This window comes from Salvelinus namaycush, chromosome 3 (genome assembly GCF_016432855.1).
Source record: "Salvelinus namaycush isolate Seneca chromosome 3, SaNama_1.0, whole genome shotgun sequence".
NCBI lineage: Eukaryota > Metazoa > Chordata > Actinopteri > Salmoniformes > Salmonidae > Salvelinus > Salvelinus namaycush.
The window spans coordinates 69,894,222-69,917,459 of NC_052309.1; the positions used below are offsets into that span (position 1 = coordinate 69,894,222).

Below are 23,238 nucleotides of genomic sequence, written 5' to 3' on the forward strand. Positions count from 1 at the left end.
CCGGGAACTTCCGTTCGGGAAATCAACATGGAAGTGAGAACGAGTCTATTTCTTTTTGATATTCAATAGTTTGCAATTGCAACAGTCAGTCATAAGTACCCATGCATATTGGAAACGAACTAACGCTTAGTTGTTCATCTAACCAGCTTTTTGCCGATGTAATTGCTTGTAGCTAGCTACTAGCTAACTCACATACCGGTAACCTTAGGTAGCCGCTGTCGTTAATGCTTCATAATAACATTAACGTTAGTTAGCGAGCTAATAGCTGCTACTTAGCCCTTTCAGTTTGACAAATGCCAAAGGTTTTAGGCACTTTTCGGGGATAAATCCGTTATCGTGATGTAAAAATGCTTTACAAATAGGCAGCTTCGATGTTGAGATGAGATAATTATTTACCGACCAGTTTCCAGGTAGCTATGCTAACTAGCTATCTGTGTGTCTCATGTTGAAATCTCTGCACACACAGTACATGATGATTTGGCAGTGAGTGTACATGATGAATCGTCCCAAGCCTACAACGATCAGGCGGCCTAGTGCTGCAAAGCCCTCAGGTATGTACAGTATCTAGCTATGTGCACTCACTTTATCTAACTTTTGTCAAACATACAATAATATTACAAGTGTTTCTCTTCCAAATGTTGCCAATAGGTCACCCTCCTCCTGGAGATTTCATAGCATTGGGGTCAAAGAGTGGCGGAGAGTCCAAAGCACCTGCAGTTCTCCTTAAGCCAGTGTCCACCTTACCCACTGACCGTAAACGAGAGACTTCCTCGTCACTTCCATCCTCCTCTGGCCTGTCCGGCCTCGTGAAGCGCCCCAAGATCTCCTCTACCCCTCCTGTCAGCGCCCTAGGACGACTGGCTGATGTGGCAGCAGTGGACAAAAGGGCTATATCGCCTTCAATCAAGGAGCCCTCAGTGGTGCCCATAGAAGGTAGGAAACAGTTTCAATTCAAATATTTTTTTCAGTGGAATAGGTAGTGGTGAATCCTGTGACTGTGCATATTATTAACACAATGGTTCTCTTGCAGTCCCACCAGCAGTGCTCCTGGATGAGATTGAGAATGCAGAGCAGGATGGAAATGATGATCGCATTGAAGGGGTGCTCTGTGGAGCTGTCAAACAGCTGAAGATGAACCGGGCTAAACCTGACATAACACTATACCTCAGCCTCATGTTCCTGGCCAAGATTAAGCCCAATCTCTTCGCCACTGAAGGCATTATTGAGGTGAGATTTGAAACCCAACATTTTACAATCAGTTCCATACCATTGTTATACAGATTGGTTCATGACTTTCTCTATCTGTGCGCGTACAGGCCTTGTGCAGTCTCCTTCGCCGGGATGCCTCCATCAACTTCAAAGCAAAGGGCAACAGTCTGGTGTCTGTGCTAGCCTGCAACCTGCTGATGGCAGCCTATGAGGAGGATGAGAACTGGCCAGAGATCTTTGTCAAAGTGAGAACCACTCATCATTCCTGTTGGATTTCTGTTTGTATTCTAGCTGCGTTGTTACCACTGTTGTGCGCTCTTTAACATGTTCTTGTTCTTTTCAGGTGTACATTGAGGACTCTTTAGGGGAGCGAATTTGGGTAGACAGTTCCCATTGTAAGGATTTTGTGGACAATATCCAGACTGCCTTCAGTACCAAAATGCCCCCAAAGAGTATGCTGCTGCAGTTGCAGACTGACACTGGCCGCTCCGGTGGAGATATCAGTGCAGGTATAGTACTGTATGTACAGTTGAAGTCGGAAGTTTACAAACATACACTTAGGTTGGAGTCATTAAAACTTGTTTTTCAACCACTCTACAAATTTCTTGTTAACAAACTATAGTTTTGGCAAGTCGGTTAGGACATCTACTTTGTGCATGACACAAGTAATTTTTCCAACAATTGTTTACAGACAGATTATTTCACTTCAAATTCACTGTATCACAATTCCAGTAGGTCAGAAGTTTACATACACTAAGTTGACTGTGCCTTTAAACAGCTTGGAAAATGCCAGAAAATTATGTCATGGCTTTAGAAGCTTCTGATAGGCTAATTGACATAATTTGAGTCAATTGGAGATGTACCTGTGGATGTATTTCATGGCCTTCAAACTCAGTGCCTGTTTGCTTGACATCATGGGAACATCAAAAGAAATCAGCCAAGACCTCAGAAAAAAACTTGTAGACCTTCACAAGTCTGGTTCATCCTTGGGAGCAATTTCCAAATGCCTGAAGGTACCATGTTCATTTGTACAAACAATAGTACGCAAGTATAAACACCATGGGACCATGCAGCCGTCATACCGCTCAGGAAGGAGACGTGTTCTGTCTCCTAGAGATGAACGTACTTTGGTGCAACAAGTGCAAATCAATCCCAGAACAACAGCAAAGGACCCTGTGAAGATTCTGGAGAAAACAGGTACAAACGTATCTATATCCACAGTAAAACAAGTCATATATCGACATGACTTGAAAGGCCGCTCCACAAAGAAGAAGCCACTGCTCCAAAACCGACATAAAAAAGCCAGACTACGGTGTGCAACTGCAAATGGGGACAAAGATTGTACTTTTTGGAGAAATGTCCTCTAGTCTGATGAAACAACAATATAACTGTTTGGCCATAATGACCATCGTTATATTTGGAGGAAAAAGGGGGAGGCTTGCAAGCCAAAGAACACCATCCCAACCGTGAAGCACGGGGGTGGCAGCATCATGTTGTGGGTGTGCTTTGCTGCAGGAGGGACTGGTGCACTTCACAAAATAGATGGCATCACGAGGAAGGAAAATTATGTGGATATATTGAAGCAACATCTCAAGACATCAGTCAGGAAGTTAAAGCTTGGTCGCAAATGGGTTTTCCAAATGGACAATGACCCCAAGCATACTTCCAAAGTTGTGGCAAAATGGCTTAAGGACAACAAAGTCAAGTTATTGGAGTGGCCATCACAAAGCCCTGACTTCAATCCTATAGACAATTTGTGGGCAGAACTGAAAAAGCATGTGTGAGCAAGGAGGCCTACATACCTGACTCAGTTACACCAGCTCTGTCAGGAGGAATGAGCCAAAATTCACCCAACTTATTGTGGGAAGCTTGTGGATTGCTACCAAACACTAATTGAGTGTATGTAAACTTCTGACCCACTGGGAATGTGATGAAATAAATAAGAGCTGGAAAAAAATCATTCTCTCTACTATTTTTCTGACATTTCACATTATTAAAATAAAGTGGTGATTCTAACTGACCTAAGACAGGGACTTTTTACTAGGATTAAATGTCAGGAATTGTGAAAAACTGAGTTTAAATGTATTTGGCTAGGGTGTATGTAAACTTCTGACTTCAACTGTATGTACCTACCGGTTTGTTCAGGTGTGAATCCTGTGACATTGGATTTGACTCTTAATCATTACCACGTCATTTAACATTGGGCGGTAGCCTAGCGGTAAAGAGCTAGGCAACCGAAAGGTTGCTGGTTCGAATCCCCAAGCTGACTAGGTGAAAAGTCTGTCTTTGCCCTTGAGCAAGGCACTTAACCTTAATTGCTTTTCTGGATATGAGCGTCTGCTAAATGACTAAAATGTCAACTTTCCAGGGAGCAGTCCTCACCCCTCGACCCCAGATGAGGATGACAGCCAGACTGAATTGCTGATTGCTGAGGAGAAACTTAGTCCTGAAGATGATGGACAAGTTATGCCAAGGTATTTAGGCATAGGATACTACATTTACAGTAGCAGTAACATATTGATTGCCTGTCTGTATTGTCTGTCTGCTTCTACTTAGACCGATCCGTTTATTGGACAGTTTGTGTTCATTCACTCTTCATCTCATTGTAGGTACGAGGAGCTGTCTGAGAGTGTGGAGGACTATGTTCTAGATGTTCTGAAGGACCAGTTGAACCGCAGGCAGCCCATGGACAATGTGTCCCGTAACCTGCTGCGTCTGCTCACTGCCACCTGTGGCTACAAGGAGGTGCGGCTTATGGCTGTGCAGAGGCTGGAGATGTGGCTGCAGAATCCAAAGGTGAGAGGAGGAGTAACACTCAGCTACCCACATCACCTTCACTAGTTAACAGGAATCATCATTTCATTGGCAATTGTGGTCTAAAGTGGACATTAGAGCCATCTCCTTCCAGCCTCAAATCTAACATGTAAATGCATCTGTTTGCATGAAATTAAATCTGATAGTGAACTAGTGTTCTGTTCTGTATAATGAAGCCTTTTGTCTCTGCAGCTGACCCGTCCAGCTCAGGACCTTCTCATGTCTCTCTGTATGAACTGCAACTCCCATGGAGCGGACGACATGGAGGTGATCTCCAACCTCATCAAGATCCGCCTGAAACCTAAAGTCATCCTCAATCACTACATGCTCTGTGTCAGGTCTGCAGGTCCCCTCTTATGGCTATATGATTGTTTAGTTTGGATAGTCCCCTACACATGGTTTATAGATGTTCAACTAAGTACCCAGGGGCCTCAACCACAAACCATTACCCTAACCCTAGCTTCATGTCCTCATCCTGGTTCAATCCAAACCTCAACCCTAACAAGTTGTTGCATATCAACATAGTTGATGTGTTCAATGTTGTTAGTTTGAACATCCTATAGGGGACCATTTATATTTTAAAAGCCTTTGTGCAGAACGCTTTATTCATACACTTAACTGTGCTGTCTGGCCTTTGATTACCAGGGAGCTACTGAATGCACACAAAGACAACCTGGGAACTATGGTGAAGCTGGTGATCTTCAACGAGCTGTCCAATGCCAGGAACCCCAACAACATGCAAGTCCTTCACACACTGCTCCAGCACAGCCCAGAGCAGGCCCCTAAGGTGAGGGAGTATTCCATGCTGACATGACAAGACAGCTGGGGGGAAAAAACTTTTTTTGTTACTATGGGGAAAGTAAATGTATGTAGTTCACAGTGCTCGAAATTAAGGCTTGTCCGGGGGAAATACAAAAATATATATAAAAAATGGATGTTGGTCAACCAGAATATAGATTTTAGTTGTCCGAATGGACAAGTAAAAAAATCACAATATCAAACAATTGACATTCTGAGTAAATTGCCTATATTCCTATTTGCTAAAGCCTATTTCAATCAATATGTTTTATTTACACAAAGCAAGAGAACAATGTAGACAGAGCTAACGCCTCGATCACACCAACAGCATCGTAACGCAAAATGCTACATCATCTGGATATGTGTGCAACAAAAGTACTACCATTTCTGTCAAGCCCTCTACGCATAAAAATGTTTGCATACGTTTGATAAATCCAACGTATGCACCACACAGAAAGCACTGCAACTGCCTCTACACCACACAGAAAGCACTGCAACTGCCTCTGCAACTGCCTCTACAACGTAATGCTGCAAGGCATACGCAGCGGTCCAGGAATGTACTTCTGTTGTACTAAATCGCAATGATGCTGTCGGTGTGATCGAGGTGTAAGAGTCTGACCAAAGCAGCACAAAATATCCAGTCAGAATATATATATTCTTCTCTCTCTCGAATGTCGGATGATCTGGGACAATAGCCAAAGTCTATTTATATAGAGGACACTCCAGTGTCTTATTGTTATAGAAGCCCACATTTTCATTTGATATAAATATGACTTGCTAGATTTCTCCTGCCGTGCTATTTCATGATCGCAAAGTTTTTAAGTTGCTTTTAAATAACTCCAAAACAGGGGAGGCCCAAGGTAATAATGAGAGAGATAAAAATAATAGCAAGATATAAAGATCAAATTAGTAATTTGAACAAACCTTACAGTTGAGCAAAGAATTAAAAGACAGAAATGATCCATGTGAGGTTGGGGGAAAAAAGTTGCGGACCAACTAATTAAAGTATCATAAAGCATTAAGTCCAATTAAAGTTATGAAGACTGTTTTCCAAACTATTCTAATAAAGTATTTAAATGTCCTAAAGTTGCAGCTTTTAAATGGGAATAATTCTGAAAGTCGGAGTCTATGCTATTCTCAATCACAGCTTTATTTTAGGCCACAGAGTGAAATTGAGCGAACGATACCGAGATCGAAAAATCTAACGATGAGTCCAAAAAACGTATGCTACAGCTGAGGAAAGCTTATGAAAGAAATGATACAGTGTGTGCAACCTACCTACAATGTATAAAGTAGCCTAGGCCTAATAAGAGAGGAAGATGAGGGAATATATGCGAATCAGTTTGTAATTATCCAGTTCTGAGGAAAGCAGAGCCCATGATAAGTTACATCCCATCACATGACGCAACAAGAGCACAGCCAGCATGGCTCGTTGACTGTGTCACTCGCTCCATCTGCCCGCTCACAGACACACAGATGGCCAGATAGGCCTAGGCTACTACACATTTATTTTGTGCCACAGCTCCACCTGAGTGGAATAGGCTATTCGAAAAGATTTGTCTCCCTAAATATCTTTTGTCTATGTCACGATTTTGCTCGTTCCTCCTGTAGCATGCGATCCAAATGCTTAGCAGTCTTCAAACCAGTATTAAACGGGCTACACACGGCTGTACCTGTCCTCTAATACAGGACTAGTGAAGGCCCAGTACACTACATTCTTTTAGTACACTAGATTTTTCAGGGGGTGCTGCAGCATCCTCAGCACCCCTACTTCCCGTTGGTATGCCCTTTTGGCCGATGGTGTTAGACTTTTGGGGGGGGGGGGGGGGCGCATGTTGACATGTGACTTCAGCTTTCGGACGATTAAAACATTTAATGTCGAGCCCGGGTTCAGAAATGGACCTGTATAAGCTTTATTGGCTTTGGATTGAAGTGCACGTTTTTTTTTTCTCGGATTGATCACACTTTTACTTTATTTTGAATAACTGAAACACAAGAAGGAGATGTTGTTTGGAAACCGCTTAAAGCTGTCCTCTCCCTTCTGATCCTGTACTTAGTTCCTGGCCATGGTGTTCCAGGACCTGCTGACCAATAAGGATGATTACCTGCGTGCCTCTCGAGCATTGCTGAGAGAGATCATCAAACAGACCAAGCACGAGATCAACTTCCAGTCCTTCTGCCTGGGTCTGATGCAGGAAAGGAAGGAGGCCACCTACGTCGACATGGAGTTCAAAGTGAGCTCACGATCTTTATATTACTCCCACCTTGTCTCGGTCTCCTGTACCATTAAATAACTCACCCCCTACCTAGTTATATGCCCTTCTGTGCCTATTCACAGATGAATAACTTCTATGTGTTCTCTGTGGATCTGAGCTCATGCTCTCTGTCTGTTTTCCACAGGAACGCTTTGTGATCCAGGTGACAGACCTGCTCACGTGCTCCATGATGCTGGGCATCACAGCTCAGGTCAAGGAGGCTGGCGTTGCGTGGGACAAAGGAGAGAAGAAAAGTAAGTTCTTGTAGTTCTCTGGTTGTTGTCGATGTGGGCATTTTGAACATCCCTTTTGTCTGTTTCAGATCTGGATGGTCTGAGATCCTTTCAGAATAATATCGCTGCCATTCAGAGGGATGCTGTGTGGTGGCTTCACTCTGTTGTTCCCACTATTGCCAAAGTGCCATCCAAGGACTATATACACTGGTATGCGTTTGGGAGTTTTCGTGCCACTTTGATTGTTCAAAAAGATAAACATAGGAGGAGCTAATAAACATCCTACAATAGTTACTTAAGATAATCCTTCTACCCATGTAATGAAAATATACTTGTGTTTCTTTTCCCCAGTCTTCACAAGGTGCTTTTCACAGAGCAACCAGAGACCTACTACAAGTGGGATAACTGGCCCCCTGAGAGCGACAGAAAGTGAGCATCTCTTCCCAACCTTTGTTTTAGATTAGTTTTATTTATGGCTGTCTGTCCATCCCTGCTGTCTGTCCATCCCTGCTGTCTGTCCCTGCTGTCTCTTCCTGCTCCGTTAACATCACTTAAATGTTTTACCTCCGCCAGTTTCTTCCTGCGGCTGTGCTCTGAAGTGCCTCTGCTGGAGGACACTCTGATGCGTATCCTGGTCATCGGACTGTCCCGTGACCTGCCCCTGGGCCCGGCCGACGCCATGGAGCTGGCGGACCACCTGGTGAAGAGGGCGGCCGGGGTCCAGTCTGATGGTACAACATCTGCAACAGCAATGGGTAAGCGGAGATTACTTACAGTAGTTAACATTTTCATGAAAAGAGATGACATTGAGGGAACTTTGTTTATTTGGCTTTACATCAAGAGGGATATTTCGCTTGTTTCCTGGTTTTGCTTTTGTAGATCTGGATGTGTTGAGAGTAGAGCGGCTCCAGCTGATTGACGCAGTGCTGAACCTGTGCACCTACCACCACCCAGAGAACATTCAGCTTCCTGCGGGGTATGCTGCTCTCTTTTAGTGTAATTAACCAACTTGCCAGCTAGCTTTGAGTTGATGTTTGTTTTCTGTAAATAACACGTTTGATATTTTTCAAGCTATACTCCTCCGAACCTGGCGATAGCCACACTCTACTGGAAAGCGTGGCTCCTGCTACTTGTGGTGGCCGCTTTCAATCCACAGCAAATAGGTATGAGTCTCAATCAGGTTTCCCTACAAATCATCAGTGTATATATATTAGAACCTTAGCCACAAGTCTGACCTTTTGTTACAATCAACCATGTATTTCTCTCCAGGCTTGGCTGCCTGGGATGGCTATCCCACACTGAAAATGCTCATGGAGATGGTCATGACAAAGTAAGTCACATGTATGAAACGTTTATCTGTTTAAACCCAACACATACCAGACTAACTACTCAACGAACCTTATCTTTCTCCTCCCCCTTTTTCCTGCTTGGCAGTAACTACTCCTACCCTCCATGCACGGTGGCCGATGAGGAGACCAAGACAGAGATGATCAACCGGGAGCTGCAGGTCTCCCAGAGAGAGAAGCAGGAGATCCTGGCCTTTGAGAGCCACCTGGCGGCTGCCTCCACCAAGCAGACCATCACAGAGAGCAACAGCCTGCTGCTGTCCCAGCTCACCAGTCTGGACCCACAGTAATACTCCTGCTTTATACCTGCACCTTGTAGACTACTTTTAGGGACTGTTCCTAGACACAGATTAAGTCTGGTCCTAGACTTTAAAAAAGCATACTAAGTGGAGAATCTCCATTGAATGGTCTTTTAAGGCCACGAGTAGGCTTAATCTGGGTCTGGGAAACTGACCCATTTTCATTCATTTGATAATAAGTGGTAATCTTACTTGTTTCTTTTTTCTAGGGGCCCCCCTCGCAAACCCCCACCCGCAGTCCAGGAGCAAGTGAAGAGCCTTAACCAGTCCCTTCGCCTGGGTCACCTCCTCTGTCGCTCTCGCAACCCTGACTTCCTGCTCAACATCATCCAGAGACAGGTAAACAAGAGCACATCCTCTCTTGCCAATAGAAAGTATTCTCTCTGGAAGGAACTCTACAACTGTGTTCTATGTTTTCCCCAGGCCTCCTCTCAGTCAATGCCCTGGCTGGCTGACCTGGTGCAGTCCAGTGAGGGGTCCTTAGACGTGCTGCCCGTGCAGTGCCTGTGTGAATTCCTGCTTCACGATGCTGCAGATGACAACTTGCCCATCGAGGATGACGAGGAAGGAGAGAGCAAAGAGCAGAGAGCTAAGAAAAGACAAGTATGCTGCTGTTTCTTAACAGCTATCATATTTTTGTTTGTTCTGAATGGCTTTTGTGGTCAGAGAAATCACTGACTCCAGCATCTCAAAGGATACACTTGTCATGTTTTTATTTAATCAACACAAACCAACAAATGCAATTTTTTCTCTTGTCTCTCTCGCTACACCAGAGGCAACAAAAGCAGAGGCAGCTCCTTGGACGGCTGCAGGATCTGCTGTTGGGTCCTAAAGCTGACGAACAGACCACGTGTGAGGTGTTGGACTACTTCCTGCGCCGCCTCAGCTCTTCTCAAGTGGCATCAAGAGTCCTGGCTATGAAGGTACATTATAAGAGACAGGACACACACTAATATGAGTGTTTCATTGATTTTCTGAGGAGATGTATTCATCTACTTTGGTTGTTCTGCTGTTGTTCAGGGTCTGTCTCTGGTGCTGACTGAGGGGGGTCTGAAGGATGGAGAGGAGAGGGACCAGCCCATGGAGGAGGACTCCAGAGATGCTGAGCTCCTGCCAGGATACCAGTGGCTCCTACAGGACCTCCCCAAGCTGCCCCTGTTCGACAGCGTCCGGGGAATGACCTCCACCGCTCTGCAACAGGTCAGTAGGGAACTGGTCTAGATCGTTCGTACCAATGTGAACCGTATTTAGCCTCATTGTCAGGTTGTAGCTGACACAGGTTTTTTTCGCTGAAGGGATGTGGTAAGAATGTGTGTTGTGTTTCTGTTCTTCCCCAGGCCATCCACATGGAGACAGACCCACAGACCATCAGCGCCTACCTCATCTACCTGTCCCAGCATGCACCAGTGGAGGAGCAGGCGTCTCACAATGACCTCGCTCTGGTAGCCCTGACACCTCTTATCCTCAGTCATACCTCCGATTATTTACCTGGTTTGTGTGTTCAGTCGAGCACCCCGTAGCAAAACGTTTTGCACGGAGAACTAAAGTCTGTGTTCTTATTGAACAAGTTCAGGTCGTTTCAAAACGTTTCAAAACGTTTTCATCCCTACTGAACATTGCCTTCATAGTTAGATACTGAGGTGGGTTTGATTTGGGATCCTCTAGGATGTGGCCCGTCTGATTGTCGAGCGTTCCACCATCATGAACAGCCTGTTCTCCAAGTACTCCTGCCGGCCCGAGTCAGACGCTGTGCTCTCAGCCCTCATTTCCATCTTCTCCAGCTACATCAGGAGGATGAGGAAGACCAAGGAGGGAGAGGACCTCTACAGCTGGGTGAGGATTGGATCATTACTGGGAGGGGGTGGGGGTAACCTCACATTTTCTACATCTAAATGGAAGATGGTTTCATATTGGTAGACCCTTAGCGATCATTTCAACTAGAGGTGCTTGCTGTCAATACAGTTGTCACTGAAATTACATTACTCCTTTGACCTTTGACTATTGAACTTTATAGTCAGAATCTCAGGACCAGGTGTTTCTGCGTTGGACCACAGGGGAGACGGCCACCATGCACATTCTGGTGGTCCATGCCATGGTCATTCTCCTGACGCTCGGGCCACCCAAAGGTATGTATATCTGAATACCACACTTGTTGTTACAAACATGGCCTGTCTAACTGTACCTTAGTGTGTGTTTTCAGTGTATAGTATGATTCATGTGTCTCTGTTCTCAGAGGAGAGTGACTTCTTCAACCTCCTGGACATCTGGTTCCCCGACAAGAAACCCCTCCCCACCGCCTTCCTGGTGGACACCTCCGAGGAGGCCCTGTTGCTACCTGATTGGTTGAAGCTGAGGATGATCCGGTCAGAGGTTTCACGATTGGTGGATGCAGGTACAAGTCCAAACACATTAAATACATGCAGGTAGAAGGGTATATGGTGTAGGTCTAACAGAGTAAAATACTACCGTATATAAAAATATAATTCTGGTATTTATGGTACAATGTCTGTCCTCTGCAGCGCTGCAGGATCTGGAGCCCCAGCAGCTGCTGCTGTTTGTTCAGTCGTTTGGCATCCCTGTGTCCAGTATGAGTAAACTGCTGCAGTACCTGGACCAGGCCGTATCCCACGACTCACAGACACTGGAACAGAACATCATGGACAAGAGTGAGAGAGCTTGACCACAAACTGTCCTACTACACTATATCTATTCCACGTGGATAATGTTTGCCTCAGTTATGTAGCTAGTGCTCATAGGATTTATTCCTGAAGATTCTGTGCATAAATCTGACTATTTAGCGCTGACGGTATGTTCTCTATTCCTGATGTTTCTGTATGTCCTGTGCTACAGACTACATGGCTCATCTGGTGGAGGTGCAGCATGAGCGAGGCGCCACAGGGGGGCACACTTTCCACGGGTTGCTCAGCTCCTCTCTCCCTCCTCGCAGAGGTCAGTCAGGGAAAGGGGGATACCTAGTCAGTGGTACAACTGAATGCATTCAACTGAAATGTGTCTTCCGCATTTAACCCAACCCTCTCAATCAGAGAGGTGCGGGGGGGCTGCCTTAATCGACATCCACGTCTTCGGCACCCGGGGAACAGTGGGTTAACTGCCTTGTTCAGGGGCAGAACGATAGATTTTTACCTTGTCAGCTTGGGATTCGATCCAGCAACCTTTCGGTTACTGGCCCAACACTCCTACCCGCCAGGCTACCTGCCACCCCATACAGTCTCTTACTACTAGTACTACGTGATTACATTTGTTTATGCCTCTCTGTGTTACCTTTCTTATAAAAGTTTTGGAACAGCCCAGTAAAAACACAGTTTTGGTATTTTGGGTCCGTACCTGTCAATAACCGAAGACTATGACGTTTAACCTTACAGATAGTACTGAGGTGAACAGAGCCAAAGTTACCGTGGAAACTCCTAGTGGCTCCTTGAAGATGAGAGCCAATCAGATCCCAGTGATTGGGCCTGAGGATGACCTCACCGGCATGTTGCTTCAGGTAGGAATATATCTCTGCCTGGAGATTGATGACACATTAATACCTGTCTGAAGTCATTTTGAAGTTTATGGAGCAAATTATTTTTTCTCTCCGATTTCATCAACCATTTTCTTGTAGTTTGTCTGATAAAACAGACACACAAGGCTTTTTTAATCATAACTGCACAAGTAGCCTACAGTGAAGTGATTGATTATCCTAGCTGACAGAGTTGTTTGGTTAATACTATAGTCAGATCTACCACCTGTTTTTCAGAGTGCTGACTGAGGGTTTAATACTTCTGCCTTTGTCTCCACAGATGTTCCCTCTGAAGGTGGACCACCGCAGGCCCAGCCCCCCTCCCCGGCCCCTCTCCCTGGCCCTGCAGCAGGCTCTGGCCCAAGAGCTGGTGCGTGCCAGACAGGGGGGGCAACCCCAGCAGGGTGGGGTGTCAGTGCGTCTCCTACAGGCCCTGACTGCCCTGCTCAGCTCTGCCCACGCCGGGGCCCTTATCATGGCCATGAACCGCAGCCACGCCCTGTCCTGCCCCATGCTGCGCCAGCTGCACCTCTACCAGGTATGATTGATTTACTCTGCTGTCCTTCTAAACAGTGCTGAATCTCTGTCTCTCTCTGTAGCCTATATATGTATGTGTTTCATCAGTCACCACTACGACAGAATACATGCATGTCTGTCATTACACCAAACAGATGTGAATGTATTGGGTTGTATTTTTCTCCTCCTCTCGCTCTTCCTCCATCTCTTCTACTCAGCGGCTGGTGTCGCAGGACGTGGCCTTCTCCTCTCTCTTCTTCAAGGCTGTCATGGAGATGATGACATGGTTGGAGAACCCGGCCGTGGAGGCGGGGCCGCTGCGGGCCTTGCTCAAGTCCTTCGCTGGACAGTATTCCCAGAAGCACCGGCTCACTGATGGTGGGTGCTCCTTATCATGTCATTGGCTGCATACAAAATTATACCCCATTGCACATATACAGTTGAAGTCGGAAGTTTACATACACCTTAGCCAAATACATTTAAACTCAGTTTTTCACAATTCCTGACATTTAATCCTAGTAGAAATTCCCTGCCTTAGGTCAGTTAGGATCACCACTTTATTTTAAGAATGTGAAATAGTAGAGAGAATTATTTATTTCAGCTTTTATTTCTTTCATAACATTCCCAGTGGGTCAGAAGTTTACATACACTCAATTAGTGTTTGGTAGCATTGCCTTTAAATTGTTTAACTTGGGTCAAACGTTTCAGGTAGCCTTCCACAAGCTTCCCACAATAAGTTGGGGGAATTTTGGCCCATTCCTCCTGACAGAGCTGGTGTAACTGAGTCAGGTTTGTAGGCCTCCTTGCTCGCGCACACTTTTTCAGTTCTGCCCACAAATTGTCTATAGGATTGATGTCAGGACTTTGTGATGGCCACTCCAATACCTTGACTTTGTTGTCCTTAAGCCATTTTGCCACAACTTTAGAAGTATGCTTGGGGTCATTGTCCTATTGGAAAACCCATTTGTGACCAAGCTTTAACTTCCTGACTGATGTCTTGAGATGTTGCTTCAATATATCCACATAATTTCCCCCCCTCATGATGCCATCTATTTTGTGAAGTGCACCAGTCCCTCCTTCAGCAAAGCACCCCCACAACATGATGTTGCCACCCCCGTGCTTCACGGTTGGGATGGTGTTCTTTGGCTTGCAAGCCTCCCCCTTTTTCCTCCAAACATAACGATGGTCATTATGGCCAAACAGTTCTATTTTTGTTTCATCAGATCAGAGGACATTTCTCCAAAAAGTACGATCTTTGTCCCCATGTGCAGTTGCAAACCGTAGTCTGGCTTTTTTATGGTGGTTTTGGAGCAGTGGCTTCTTCCTTGCTGAGTGCCCTTTCAGGTTATGTCGATATAGGTCTCGTTTTACTGTGGATATAGATGCTTTTGTTCCTGTTTTCTCCAGCATCTTCACAGGGTCCTTTGCTGTTGGTCTGGAATTGATTTGCACTTGTCGCACCAAAGTACGTTCATCTCTAGGAGACAGAATGCTTCTCCTTCCTGATTGGTATGACGGCTGTGTGGTCCCATGGTGTTTATACTTGCGTACTATTGTTTGTACAGATAAACGTAGTACCTTCAGGCATTTGGAAATTGCTCCCAAGGATGAACCAGACTTGTGGAGGTCTACAATTTTCTGAGGTTTTGGCTGATTTCTTTTGATTTTCCCATGATGTCAAGCAAATAGGCACTGACTTTGAAGGTAGGCCTTGAAATACATCCACAGGTACACTTCCAATTGACTCAAATGATGTCAATTAGCCTATCAGAAGCTTCTAAAGCCATGACATAATTTTCTGGAATTATCCAAGCTGTTTAAAGGCACAGTCAACTTAGTGTATGTAAGCTTCTGACCCACTGGAATTGTGATACAGTGAATTATAAGTGAAATAATCTGTCTGTAAACAATTGTTGGAAAAATTACTTGTGTCATGCACAAAGTAGATGTCCTAACCGACTTGCCAAAACTATAGTTTGTTAACAAGAATTTTCTGGAGTGGTTGAAAATCGAGTTTTAATGACTCCAACCTAAGTGTATGTAAACTTCCGACTTCAACTGTACATTTTTATGATACAGACACACATACTTGGGCCTAGTCACAGATAGTCAGGTAATCGACTGTTAACGGTGTGATGATAACTGATTTATGCCTATCCTCTGCAGTTCGTACAGGCTTCCTCCACCTGGCTGAGGCCCTGGCTTATCGGAGGGACTCCGAGGTGGCCGTGAGGGCCATAATCGCCACACTGAAGGCAGGGGAGAGATGTAATGCAGAGCCGGAACTGATAGGCAAAGGTATGGTACTTTAGTGCGTCGTTCACTCTCTCTCCGGCTAGAACATCAACTATCCTCACTATTTCTGCCCCAGTTTGGATGTGGTGGCTGATGTAACTCAATTTCCCCAGATCTGTTTGTTTCATTGCCGCCTCTGAGTCTCTGTTTTTCCTTTGTTGACCTGTTCCTTTATGAGTTTATAAGCTCTTCTCTGAAACCAAACCAGACCAGCGGCTTACAGTTTGTTTATGTCCAATATGGGCTCAGCTCTCCATCAAGCCCAGATGAAGGATGTTTTGACTTTAAACTGGTTGCGGCCAAGCTGGTGATCTAGGTTACGCAGAAATGCGATAATGGTAGTTGGTAGTTCATAGTTTTGGTGTGTGGTTTTTGGCTTGCCCCTACACTGTTTTATTTTTCCTCTGAATCACAAGATTTTTCCTGAGCTCAGCATCATGACCAGGTTAGGTTTTTTTTAAACTTCTGAATGTTCCGCCGTAGCTGAGGGAATGGCACAACCATCACATCACGACAGCTCGTAACACTCAGTACTGTTTGTTTGTTGTTCCCAGTGTTACAGGGGCTAGTGGAGGGGAAGTCTCCATATTTGGAGGAACTGCTGGCCTTGCTAATGACTATTGGAACAGAGACGGGGACCGGCTCTACCACCGCAGGCCCTGTTGCCATGGTGATAGCGCTGCTTCTCCAGGAGACAGAAGACCAAGCTGTGAAAATGGAGGTGGATACAAACAAGTAAGCATGTAAATTCTATCACGCCTAAATCATTCAAGACATGTCTTTTTACCCTTACTCAAACAACAACATACAAATCTGGTTAACTGTGGCATTGGCATCTCATAGAGAACATTTTGTTCGTCTGTTTATGGCTTTATGTGTTTTGTAATGCCTTAGAAATATTACTATTGTATGTTTAATAATCAGTACTTTGTTTGACTGAGGGATTGTATAGATTCATCAATCATGTAGCCTGACCTTGAGCCTGTCGATCTATTCAATTCCCTTTCAGCAGCAGCTCCGAGGTGACAAAGACTGGGTCCAGCTCAGGGCTGCTTGTTGATTGGCTGGGACTTCTTGACCCTGAGGTCACATCTGTGTGTCCAGACCTTCAGCGGAAGCTGCTCTTTGCTCTCAACAAGGTAATCTCAGCGTGTGTGTGTGTGTGTGTGTGTGTGTGTGTGTGTGTGTGTGTGTGTGTGTGTGTGTGTGTACTTCACCACCTTACTTCATGTGGTTTATTCCAGGGTAAAGGAACTCCCTCCTACAGACCATACCTTCTGGCATTGCTGACCCATCAGTCCAACTGGACAACTCTTCATCAGTGCATCAGTGCTCTTCTCAGCAAGCAGCAAGACCAGCGGTCAGTCACTATATCAATCCCAAATCATTACCTCCAGCAGTAGTAGTCACACTGACGGTGTTTCCCAAATAGTGAAAGTTGTATTGTAATATTCTGTAATGGTGTTGTGTATGCTGTTCTCCAGACTGGACCCATCTTCTGCTCTGGACTTCCTGTGGGCCTGCAGTCACATCCCTCGTATCTGGCAGGGCCGGGACCAGAAGACCCCACAGGTAGCACAGTACACCAGTCTAGCCCTCAAATAATGACTTCAATGAATCCAGTCACATGACACAAACCAGAGAACACTGTTCCCCCTCAGCCTGACTGCTTCCAACACTTCTCTCTTGTGCTCTCTCCCTCTCTCTCCAGAAACAGACAGATACGTTTGTCCTGCGGTTGAACCCGGAGGAGCTTATCAGTCTGGTGGACCTCATCATATCAGAGTCTGAGCTCAACAGCCGCGGCGACTCCTCGCTCCCTGCCAACGCCACCGTCAATGCCAAGAGCACCCTGGACCACACCTCCTGCTCCCTCATCCAGTCACGGCTGCCCCTGCTCCACAGCTGTTGCCATGGCGACCTGGAGAGAGTGAAGAAAGTCTCGGAATACCTCATCAACTGCACAAAGAAATGGGGAGACAGGTATGGGTGGGTTGTTGGCTCTTGGACTGACATACTTAGTCAGGCTTGTCCAATGGGAGTTTAATACTATTTACAGGGTGATCTGTTGATATGTGATCTACTTTAGACAGAGACGCCCTCTCTCTCAATACCCCATCTGTTCCTTCAGCAACAGCAGACGTGACACTCCATAATATTTTGGTCTCATAAGGTTCACTAAAGTGCCCACAGTTCATTTAGTAAGACATATTTTTCACCCTCCCTAATTAGCCCCAGTATTGAACTTAGTCTTTGGCCTCTTTTAAACTGAGCTGATAAACTTGGGGCCATATCACTAGATTACCCCCAGACGGAACAGATGAAATTCACAGACTGAATATTCTGTCAGACACAACGTTGTGTGGACCAGGGGAAAGGCAATAATTAGGTCTATTGGTGTGAAATTAAAACGACCAGAAGTTGTGTGTTCTGTGATCTCTTTAAAAGCTCAGTGTATTATAATAAAGCCAAGAGGATTAGGGCTGCAGCTCTAAACGTGCTGCCTGTGTTGTGGATTCCTGCTCCGACTTAGCTGCCTGTCAGAGATCAGGGTGCAACTTCTCTTTGTGGAAGCCAAACCTTCTTTCATGAGTCTGCCTCTGGTTATTAAACCAATTTTAATGGGGAAACTCTGGCCAAGGTCAAGCAGCAAAATTATCTATCCAATTACAATATTTTTATGCACAGCTAAGCTGTCTTGTACAAATAGTTGCGACTGAAAACATGGGTTGCTTAAAACCCATCTTACAAAGCAGACTGTGTTTGGCCTTGTGTGGGATAAACATTTCCCTGTGTGATAGGCATTCTCCTCACAGCCTCTTCTTTTAAGGCTCATCGCTAGATAAGCTGCTGTTTATTCCAATTACATGATGGTTGTTGAAGAGACAGTGGAATCTGACTCTTGGTCAAGGTTGTTGCTGTTTATGGAAAACACCGCCAGTGATGACCAGTGAATACACATCCTGTTGATTCGTAGACGGTCTGACATGTACGAGCCAACTAACTAAGCCTACATCAGAGGAGAGCATTGTAGTAGGAGAGCGTTGTGACTGTCTGCTGTGTGGAAACTGTTGTCTGATGTTTGCTAGCTGACTCCATTGTGTGTTCCTTAGTGTGATGAGTAAGCGGTGCCAGAACCTCCTGCTCCAGCTCTACCTGCACTTCCCAGAGGTCATCCAGCACGTGACCTTACCTGACGCCACCCTGAGCAGCGAGGGGGCCGCCGACGGCACCACATGCAAGGTAGACTAGACCTTCAGCTGGCTCAGTCTCTTAACTGTTTCTCAAAGCCATTGGCTGGCACAGAAGCCGTCATGGAGGTCTTAAGGACTGATGTGTGATCCCTCCCTTTCAGCACGACGTCCTGGTTCACCGTCTGGTCACGTTGCTAGGCGATACGGGAGACACAAAGTCGGCTGAGAACCGGATGTCAGACGCTAACCTGGCCTGCAGGAAGCTGGCTGTGTCCCACCCTGTCCTCCTCCTCAGGTGAACACCATGTTCATTACAAACTTAGTGTTGCACATATGAATTCATGCACCTCTTATGGTAGATTGTAGCTACGTTCACTGACATGATTTAAAACCACCCTGTGAATGTTTTTTGTTCTCATCTTGGCTGTAGTAAGGTGGAGCGTCTGGAGAATGATCACAGCTTACCTTTCTTAACTTTCCAGACACTTGCCGATGATCGGAGCGCTTCTCCACGGACGCATCCACCTCAACTTCCAGGAGTTCCGGAGCCAGAACCACCTGACATTCTTCAGCAATGTGCTGGCCATCCTGGAGCTGCTGCAGCCGTTAGTGTTCCACAGTGAACACCAGAGGGCGCTGCAGGACTGCCTGCTCTCCTTCATGAAGATCCTGCAGGTGAGGGAATGAACACGGAACGCACTCACAGATCAGCCTCAGGGTTTTCCAGTTGGTTTGGTGACATTTGCTTGTGTTTTTCTTTTTAGCGTTTCAGAGTTATTTGACTTCTCATAAGTGGGGAAAGAATAGATTGTTGCCACTATTACAGCTGTGGTTGGCTGGATATCTTGACTAGATCTAATGTGTTTTCACAGAACAGTAGTATTTCCACAAGGTCAACTGCTTTGTGCATTAAAATAACTATCTTATTGATCATGGAGTTAATAATGTTGCGGTCCATATTCCCTGCAGAACCTCAGGAGACCTCGTATGCATCCGTTGGCCGTCTTCAGTAAATATGTACAGTTCATTCAGAAGTACATTACCCACGATGCAGCAACAGCCATTCCCTATCTACAGAAGCATTCCGATATCCTTCAGTAAGTCATTGAACTGGGTTTTTAAAAAATGATTATTGAGACATTAGGATTGGCAACACCATTGCATTAATGTTAGTTGTTATTTCACATTGTGTGGAGCAGCGAAGGAGTGACTTGTTTTTCTCTGTTTGTCCCACTAGGGGGCTCTCGTCAGAGCACCCTGACCTGCTGCTCAAGTCCCTGCTGGCTGGCCTCACCCTGCCTGTGAAGACTGGCTCCTCTGACAGCTCTGCAGAGGACAGAGATGGTAAGCTTATCCACTCGTGAAAACTTTGCCTTGAATGAAAAAACATAAGTGAACACAACAATTTGGCAAATGAAAAAATGTATAATATATTAATTATACATTTTGACTGCATACATACAAATCAACCAGCTCGCTAAATGTGGTGTTTTTGACACGTGTCTGGGTTTCCTCCGATCAGATGAGTCGTCCTCTGGTTCCCTGCCCATGGTCAGTATCTCAGCCTCCGTTCCACTGACTGCAGCTGACATGACCAAGTACCTGAAGAAGATCTCCAGGGGAGAAGCCATAGAAGGTCATTAACGTATAATATACTCTCAGGTCAGTTTAACACGTAACTTCAGGGATTTTGCTGAACTTCACCAACATTTTGCTCCCCTCTGTGTTTCAGACATGCTGGAAGTTCTGACCGAGGTGGAGGACAAGTCCAAGAGGAATCCTGAGATCATCCAGTACTTCACTGTAAGTTTGCCTTCTAATAACACACCTTTATTATGAACAAATAATCCCCCAACACACACTCTGCTGCACCACTCTGTACAGTATAAGTCAACAGGTTTTCATTGCCTTCCCTGCCCTCAGAATGACCTGCAGAGACTGATGAGTTCTACTGAGGAGTTGTGTCGTAACATAGCCTTCAGCCTGGCCCTGCGCTGCATCCAGAACAACCCGTGGTAAGATCAGAATTTAGGATTTCTCTGCTTATTTTTATAGGAATCTAGAGGGCGAGCGCGCCAGTTGTCTGGCTGGATATTCATTTATAGATGCGTTGTCTAGGAATGTTTGGCTGCAAATGCTGCTGTAGTGATATCTGTAAGGTGTCGTCTCAGTTGTCTTTCATGTAAAATAATGTTTCCTTAGAGTTGTGTGTCCTAAGTAAGAATTGTTTTTTTTTGGTGGTGCTGCAGCACTGCAGCAGACTTCCTGCCCACCTTCATGTACTGTATGGGCAGCGGGAACTTTGACGTGGTGCAGACAGCGCTTAGGAACCTGCCAGAATACGTGCTGCTCTGTCAAGGTATGATTGTCCTATCTTCGCAGCACTACACAGCTTCTGTGCTTGGTCCTTATTATGGATCTAAACTCGCAAGTTGGAAAGTAAACTGTTCTGTGTTTTCAAGATGTATAAGGATTCACGCTCAAAGCAAACATGTTTTTTTTCATTTTTTTTCATTGTGCTTTTCTTCTCAGAGCATGCAGACATCTTACTCCACAAGGCCTTCTTGGTGGGGATCTATGGGCAGATTGACACCAGCTCTATGATCTCTGAGTCCATGAAGGTCCTGCACATGGAAGCAACAACATGAGGACCCGGAGGTACAAGTCCTTCTCATCTGACGGGAGGCAGTGTCACCATAACGTTTTTGTACTGTAGATTTAGACTGGTGTCATACACAACTGCTCTTTTCTTTTTATCCATTTGGTCATTTCATCAGGATTTATGGATTGATACGAACTGATTATTTGATTCGAAGGTATTCAAAAAATATCGAAGTATTCAAAAAATGGTGATAATGATTATTGTAAAAAAAAAATGTATAATAATAAAGTCACTCATGCTTGTTTTGCAGTGGTATAGTGCTTCTATTATTTTTTGAAATAATGAATACTGGCTATCTATCAACCACTGTCAGAAATGGAAACTTTTGAAATTATGGATTTTTGTCTCTCATATAATAGGAATAACATCACATAAAACTTTTTGTCTTTTCTGTTGCGTCTAACCTCAGAGTTCAGACTAAAATGGTGTCTGTGCTGCATGTTTAAACATTTAAAAGAGAAGTCAGTTACCAGCTGAAATTGTGGAGCATAATCTTTGGAATTTCAGCAGAACTAATTATTGCTTTTGGGCATCAACATTTCACCACCTCAAACAAGGGAACCGGAGCAACAGTTAATGGAGCAAGACCCTGGTGCCTTCATATTTCATTCCATGCATTCTCTGAGCCAGATCATGTTTGAAATGGCTGTCATAGTTATGCACTCTTTTCACTGGGGTGTAGAAGACAAATTAAAGGCATGCGATGGAAACCAATTTGCCAGGAAAGTGTGAGTTGTTTTGCCCAGTGTCACTGACTTCATCAGAAACCCTCTCGATGGAGTCAAAGGGGTAGCCGAGACAACGTGCAGGCATGCAGGTAACCCAGCTAAGTGTTCCTTCCTCACCCATTTATGGAAAATTAACCAAGGCAGTAATTGTTCAATCACACAGACCAAAGCGCTGTTTTGAAGGCTGCATGTGGGCAGGCTGTTTTGGCCAGCACTGAAATGTACTTTGCTGGTGTTGGATTACATGGAGAGGAAGCAGTTGGTTAGTGATGGGAGAATCTTATGTGAAGGTGGAACATGCCCACACTGGTGGGTCAGGGGACGCTGTTGTCCATTGGGACTGACAGCCACTCTACATACTGCACACATGGGGCTGATGAAAGCAGCCTCCTTCAATGAGGTCCACACATGTCCAATGATCTGCTACCCTTTTAACATGTCATAATTGATCAGAAGCTAGGGGTGGAAATGTCTTCAAATGTTCAACTGATTCTGCCACCATCATGGTTTTCACTGTTATATGTGCTGCTGTGCATAGTCAATTGGATACAAATTGGAATGAAAAAGACTCTTGGATGGGTTGACTAATTGTCCAAATATGTTTCTTATTGCTTGTAGTGCAAACAATTGTGCTACAATTTCTTCACAAAAAAAGCCTCTTGTCTTATTTAGTTTGTATTTGAAAACATTTTACCTCGCATTTGTTTTGAGTGTATTTTTATCTCTATACTTTTCCAATTTAGTTAGAGTTTAAAAGCAATAGATTTCTATCTACTGCAATTGTTCTACTTGTCTGTGCTCTTGTCTGTGTTTGTTTTTTGGTTAATGAGTTAATTGCACCTGTAAGGTGTTCGCTAGTTCACACTGAGTCTGGAGTTGAAAGTTGTTTGTGGTTATCCATCAGCTAGCAGCAGATGCCGTAGATGCCTGGGCTCTTGGTGAGGCGCCAACGTCCCATTGGCTTGGTGGCAGTGAGGCGGAACAGAGATGAGTGACAGCCAGTGAGGAGGAGGAGATGGAAAGAGAGGGCTGTCATTAACTAGCCTGATGGCCCACTGACATGCTAATAACCTCTGCCTTGATTCATCATCACATCAGACTAGCATTTGATGCCCTCAGAAGCACCTGGTGCTGTGGTCTGTACTAAAACTGTCTCAATGTGCCATGCTCCGAGTTAATCATTTTTACTGCTGCACATTAGGTATTTTGTAACAGCCCTATCATGGCTTTATGAAAAGTCACAGATTGCAAACCCATAACAATTAGTTTAAATAGTTGTTTTAATGTTAATTTGATGATTTGCTAGTTCATGTGAAAGTGGACAGTGCAGGAAGGTGGGGGTGAGTCCTTGTCTCTCACTCACCCCTGG

The 23,238-nt window shown here is 45.0% G+C and overlaps 1 protein-coding gene across 2 annotated transcripts; it reads left to right on the forward strand.

Moving 5' to 3' along the window:
• Positions 1–21,396, forward strand: LOC120036377 (integrator complex subunit 1-like). 2 transcript variants are annotated; one of them, XM_038982850.1, is made up of 48 exons: positions 1–33; positions 467–551; positions 649–933; positions 1,031–1,227; positions 1,317–1,454; positions 1,553–1,718; positions 3,578–3,683; positions 3,819–4,005; positions 4,216–4,361; positions 4,669–4,810; positions 6,879–7,055; positions 7,222–7,330; positions 7,399–7,519; positions 7,661–7,738; positions 7,883–8,064; positions 8,189–8,285; positions 8,381–8,472; positions 8,579–8,639; positions 8,744–8,941; positions 9,164–9,293; positions 9,378–9,557; positions 9,728–9,877; positions 9,975–10,154; positions 10,292–10,396; positions 10,620–10,787; positions 10,969–11,080; positions 11,188–11,346; positions 11,474–11,620; positions 11,805–11,903; positions 12,338–12,459; positions 12,755–13,012; positions 13,209–13,368; positions 15,157–15,288; positions 15,840–16,020; positions 16,295–16,424; positions 16,530–16,645; positions 16,770–16,857; positions 16,997–17,268; positions 18,399–18,528; positions 18,641–18,774; positions 18,962–19,154; positions 19,449–19,576; positions 19,717–19,823; positions 20,002–20,115; positions 20,212–20,282; positions 20,403–20,494; positions 20,729–20,838; positions 21,012–21,396. In XM_038982850.1, exons 2-48 carry the CDS (start codon positions 494–496, stop codon positions 21,125–21,127), a joined length of 6,624 nt encoding a protein of 2,207 aa, XP_038838778.1. In that variant the 5' UTR covers positions 1–33; positions 467–493; the 3' UTR covers positions 21,128–21,396. The 2 variants fall into 2 exon arrangements, with proteins under 2 accessions (XP_038838778.1, XP_038838785.1); XM_038982857.1 differs by lacking the exon at positions 1–33 and having other exon boundaries at positions 393–551.
• The last annotated feature ends 1,842 nt before the right edge of the window (positions 21,397–23,238 follow it).

Coding starts and splice junctions, on each gene's coding strand:
- LOC120036377 (XM_038982850.1), top strand. CDS start 494: ATGATGAATCGTCCCAAGCCTACAACGATCAGGCGGCCTAGTGCTGCA. Junction 11,904..12,337: donor CTCTCTCCCTCCTCGCAGAG/GTCAGTCAGGGA, acceptor TTAACCTTACAG/ATAGTACTGAGGTGAACAGA. Junction 18,529..18,640: donor CCGACGGCACCACATGCAAG/GTAGACTAGACC, acceptor CCTCCCTTTCAG/CACGACGTCCTGGTTCACCG.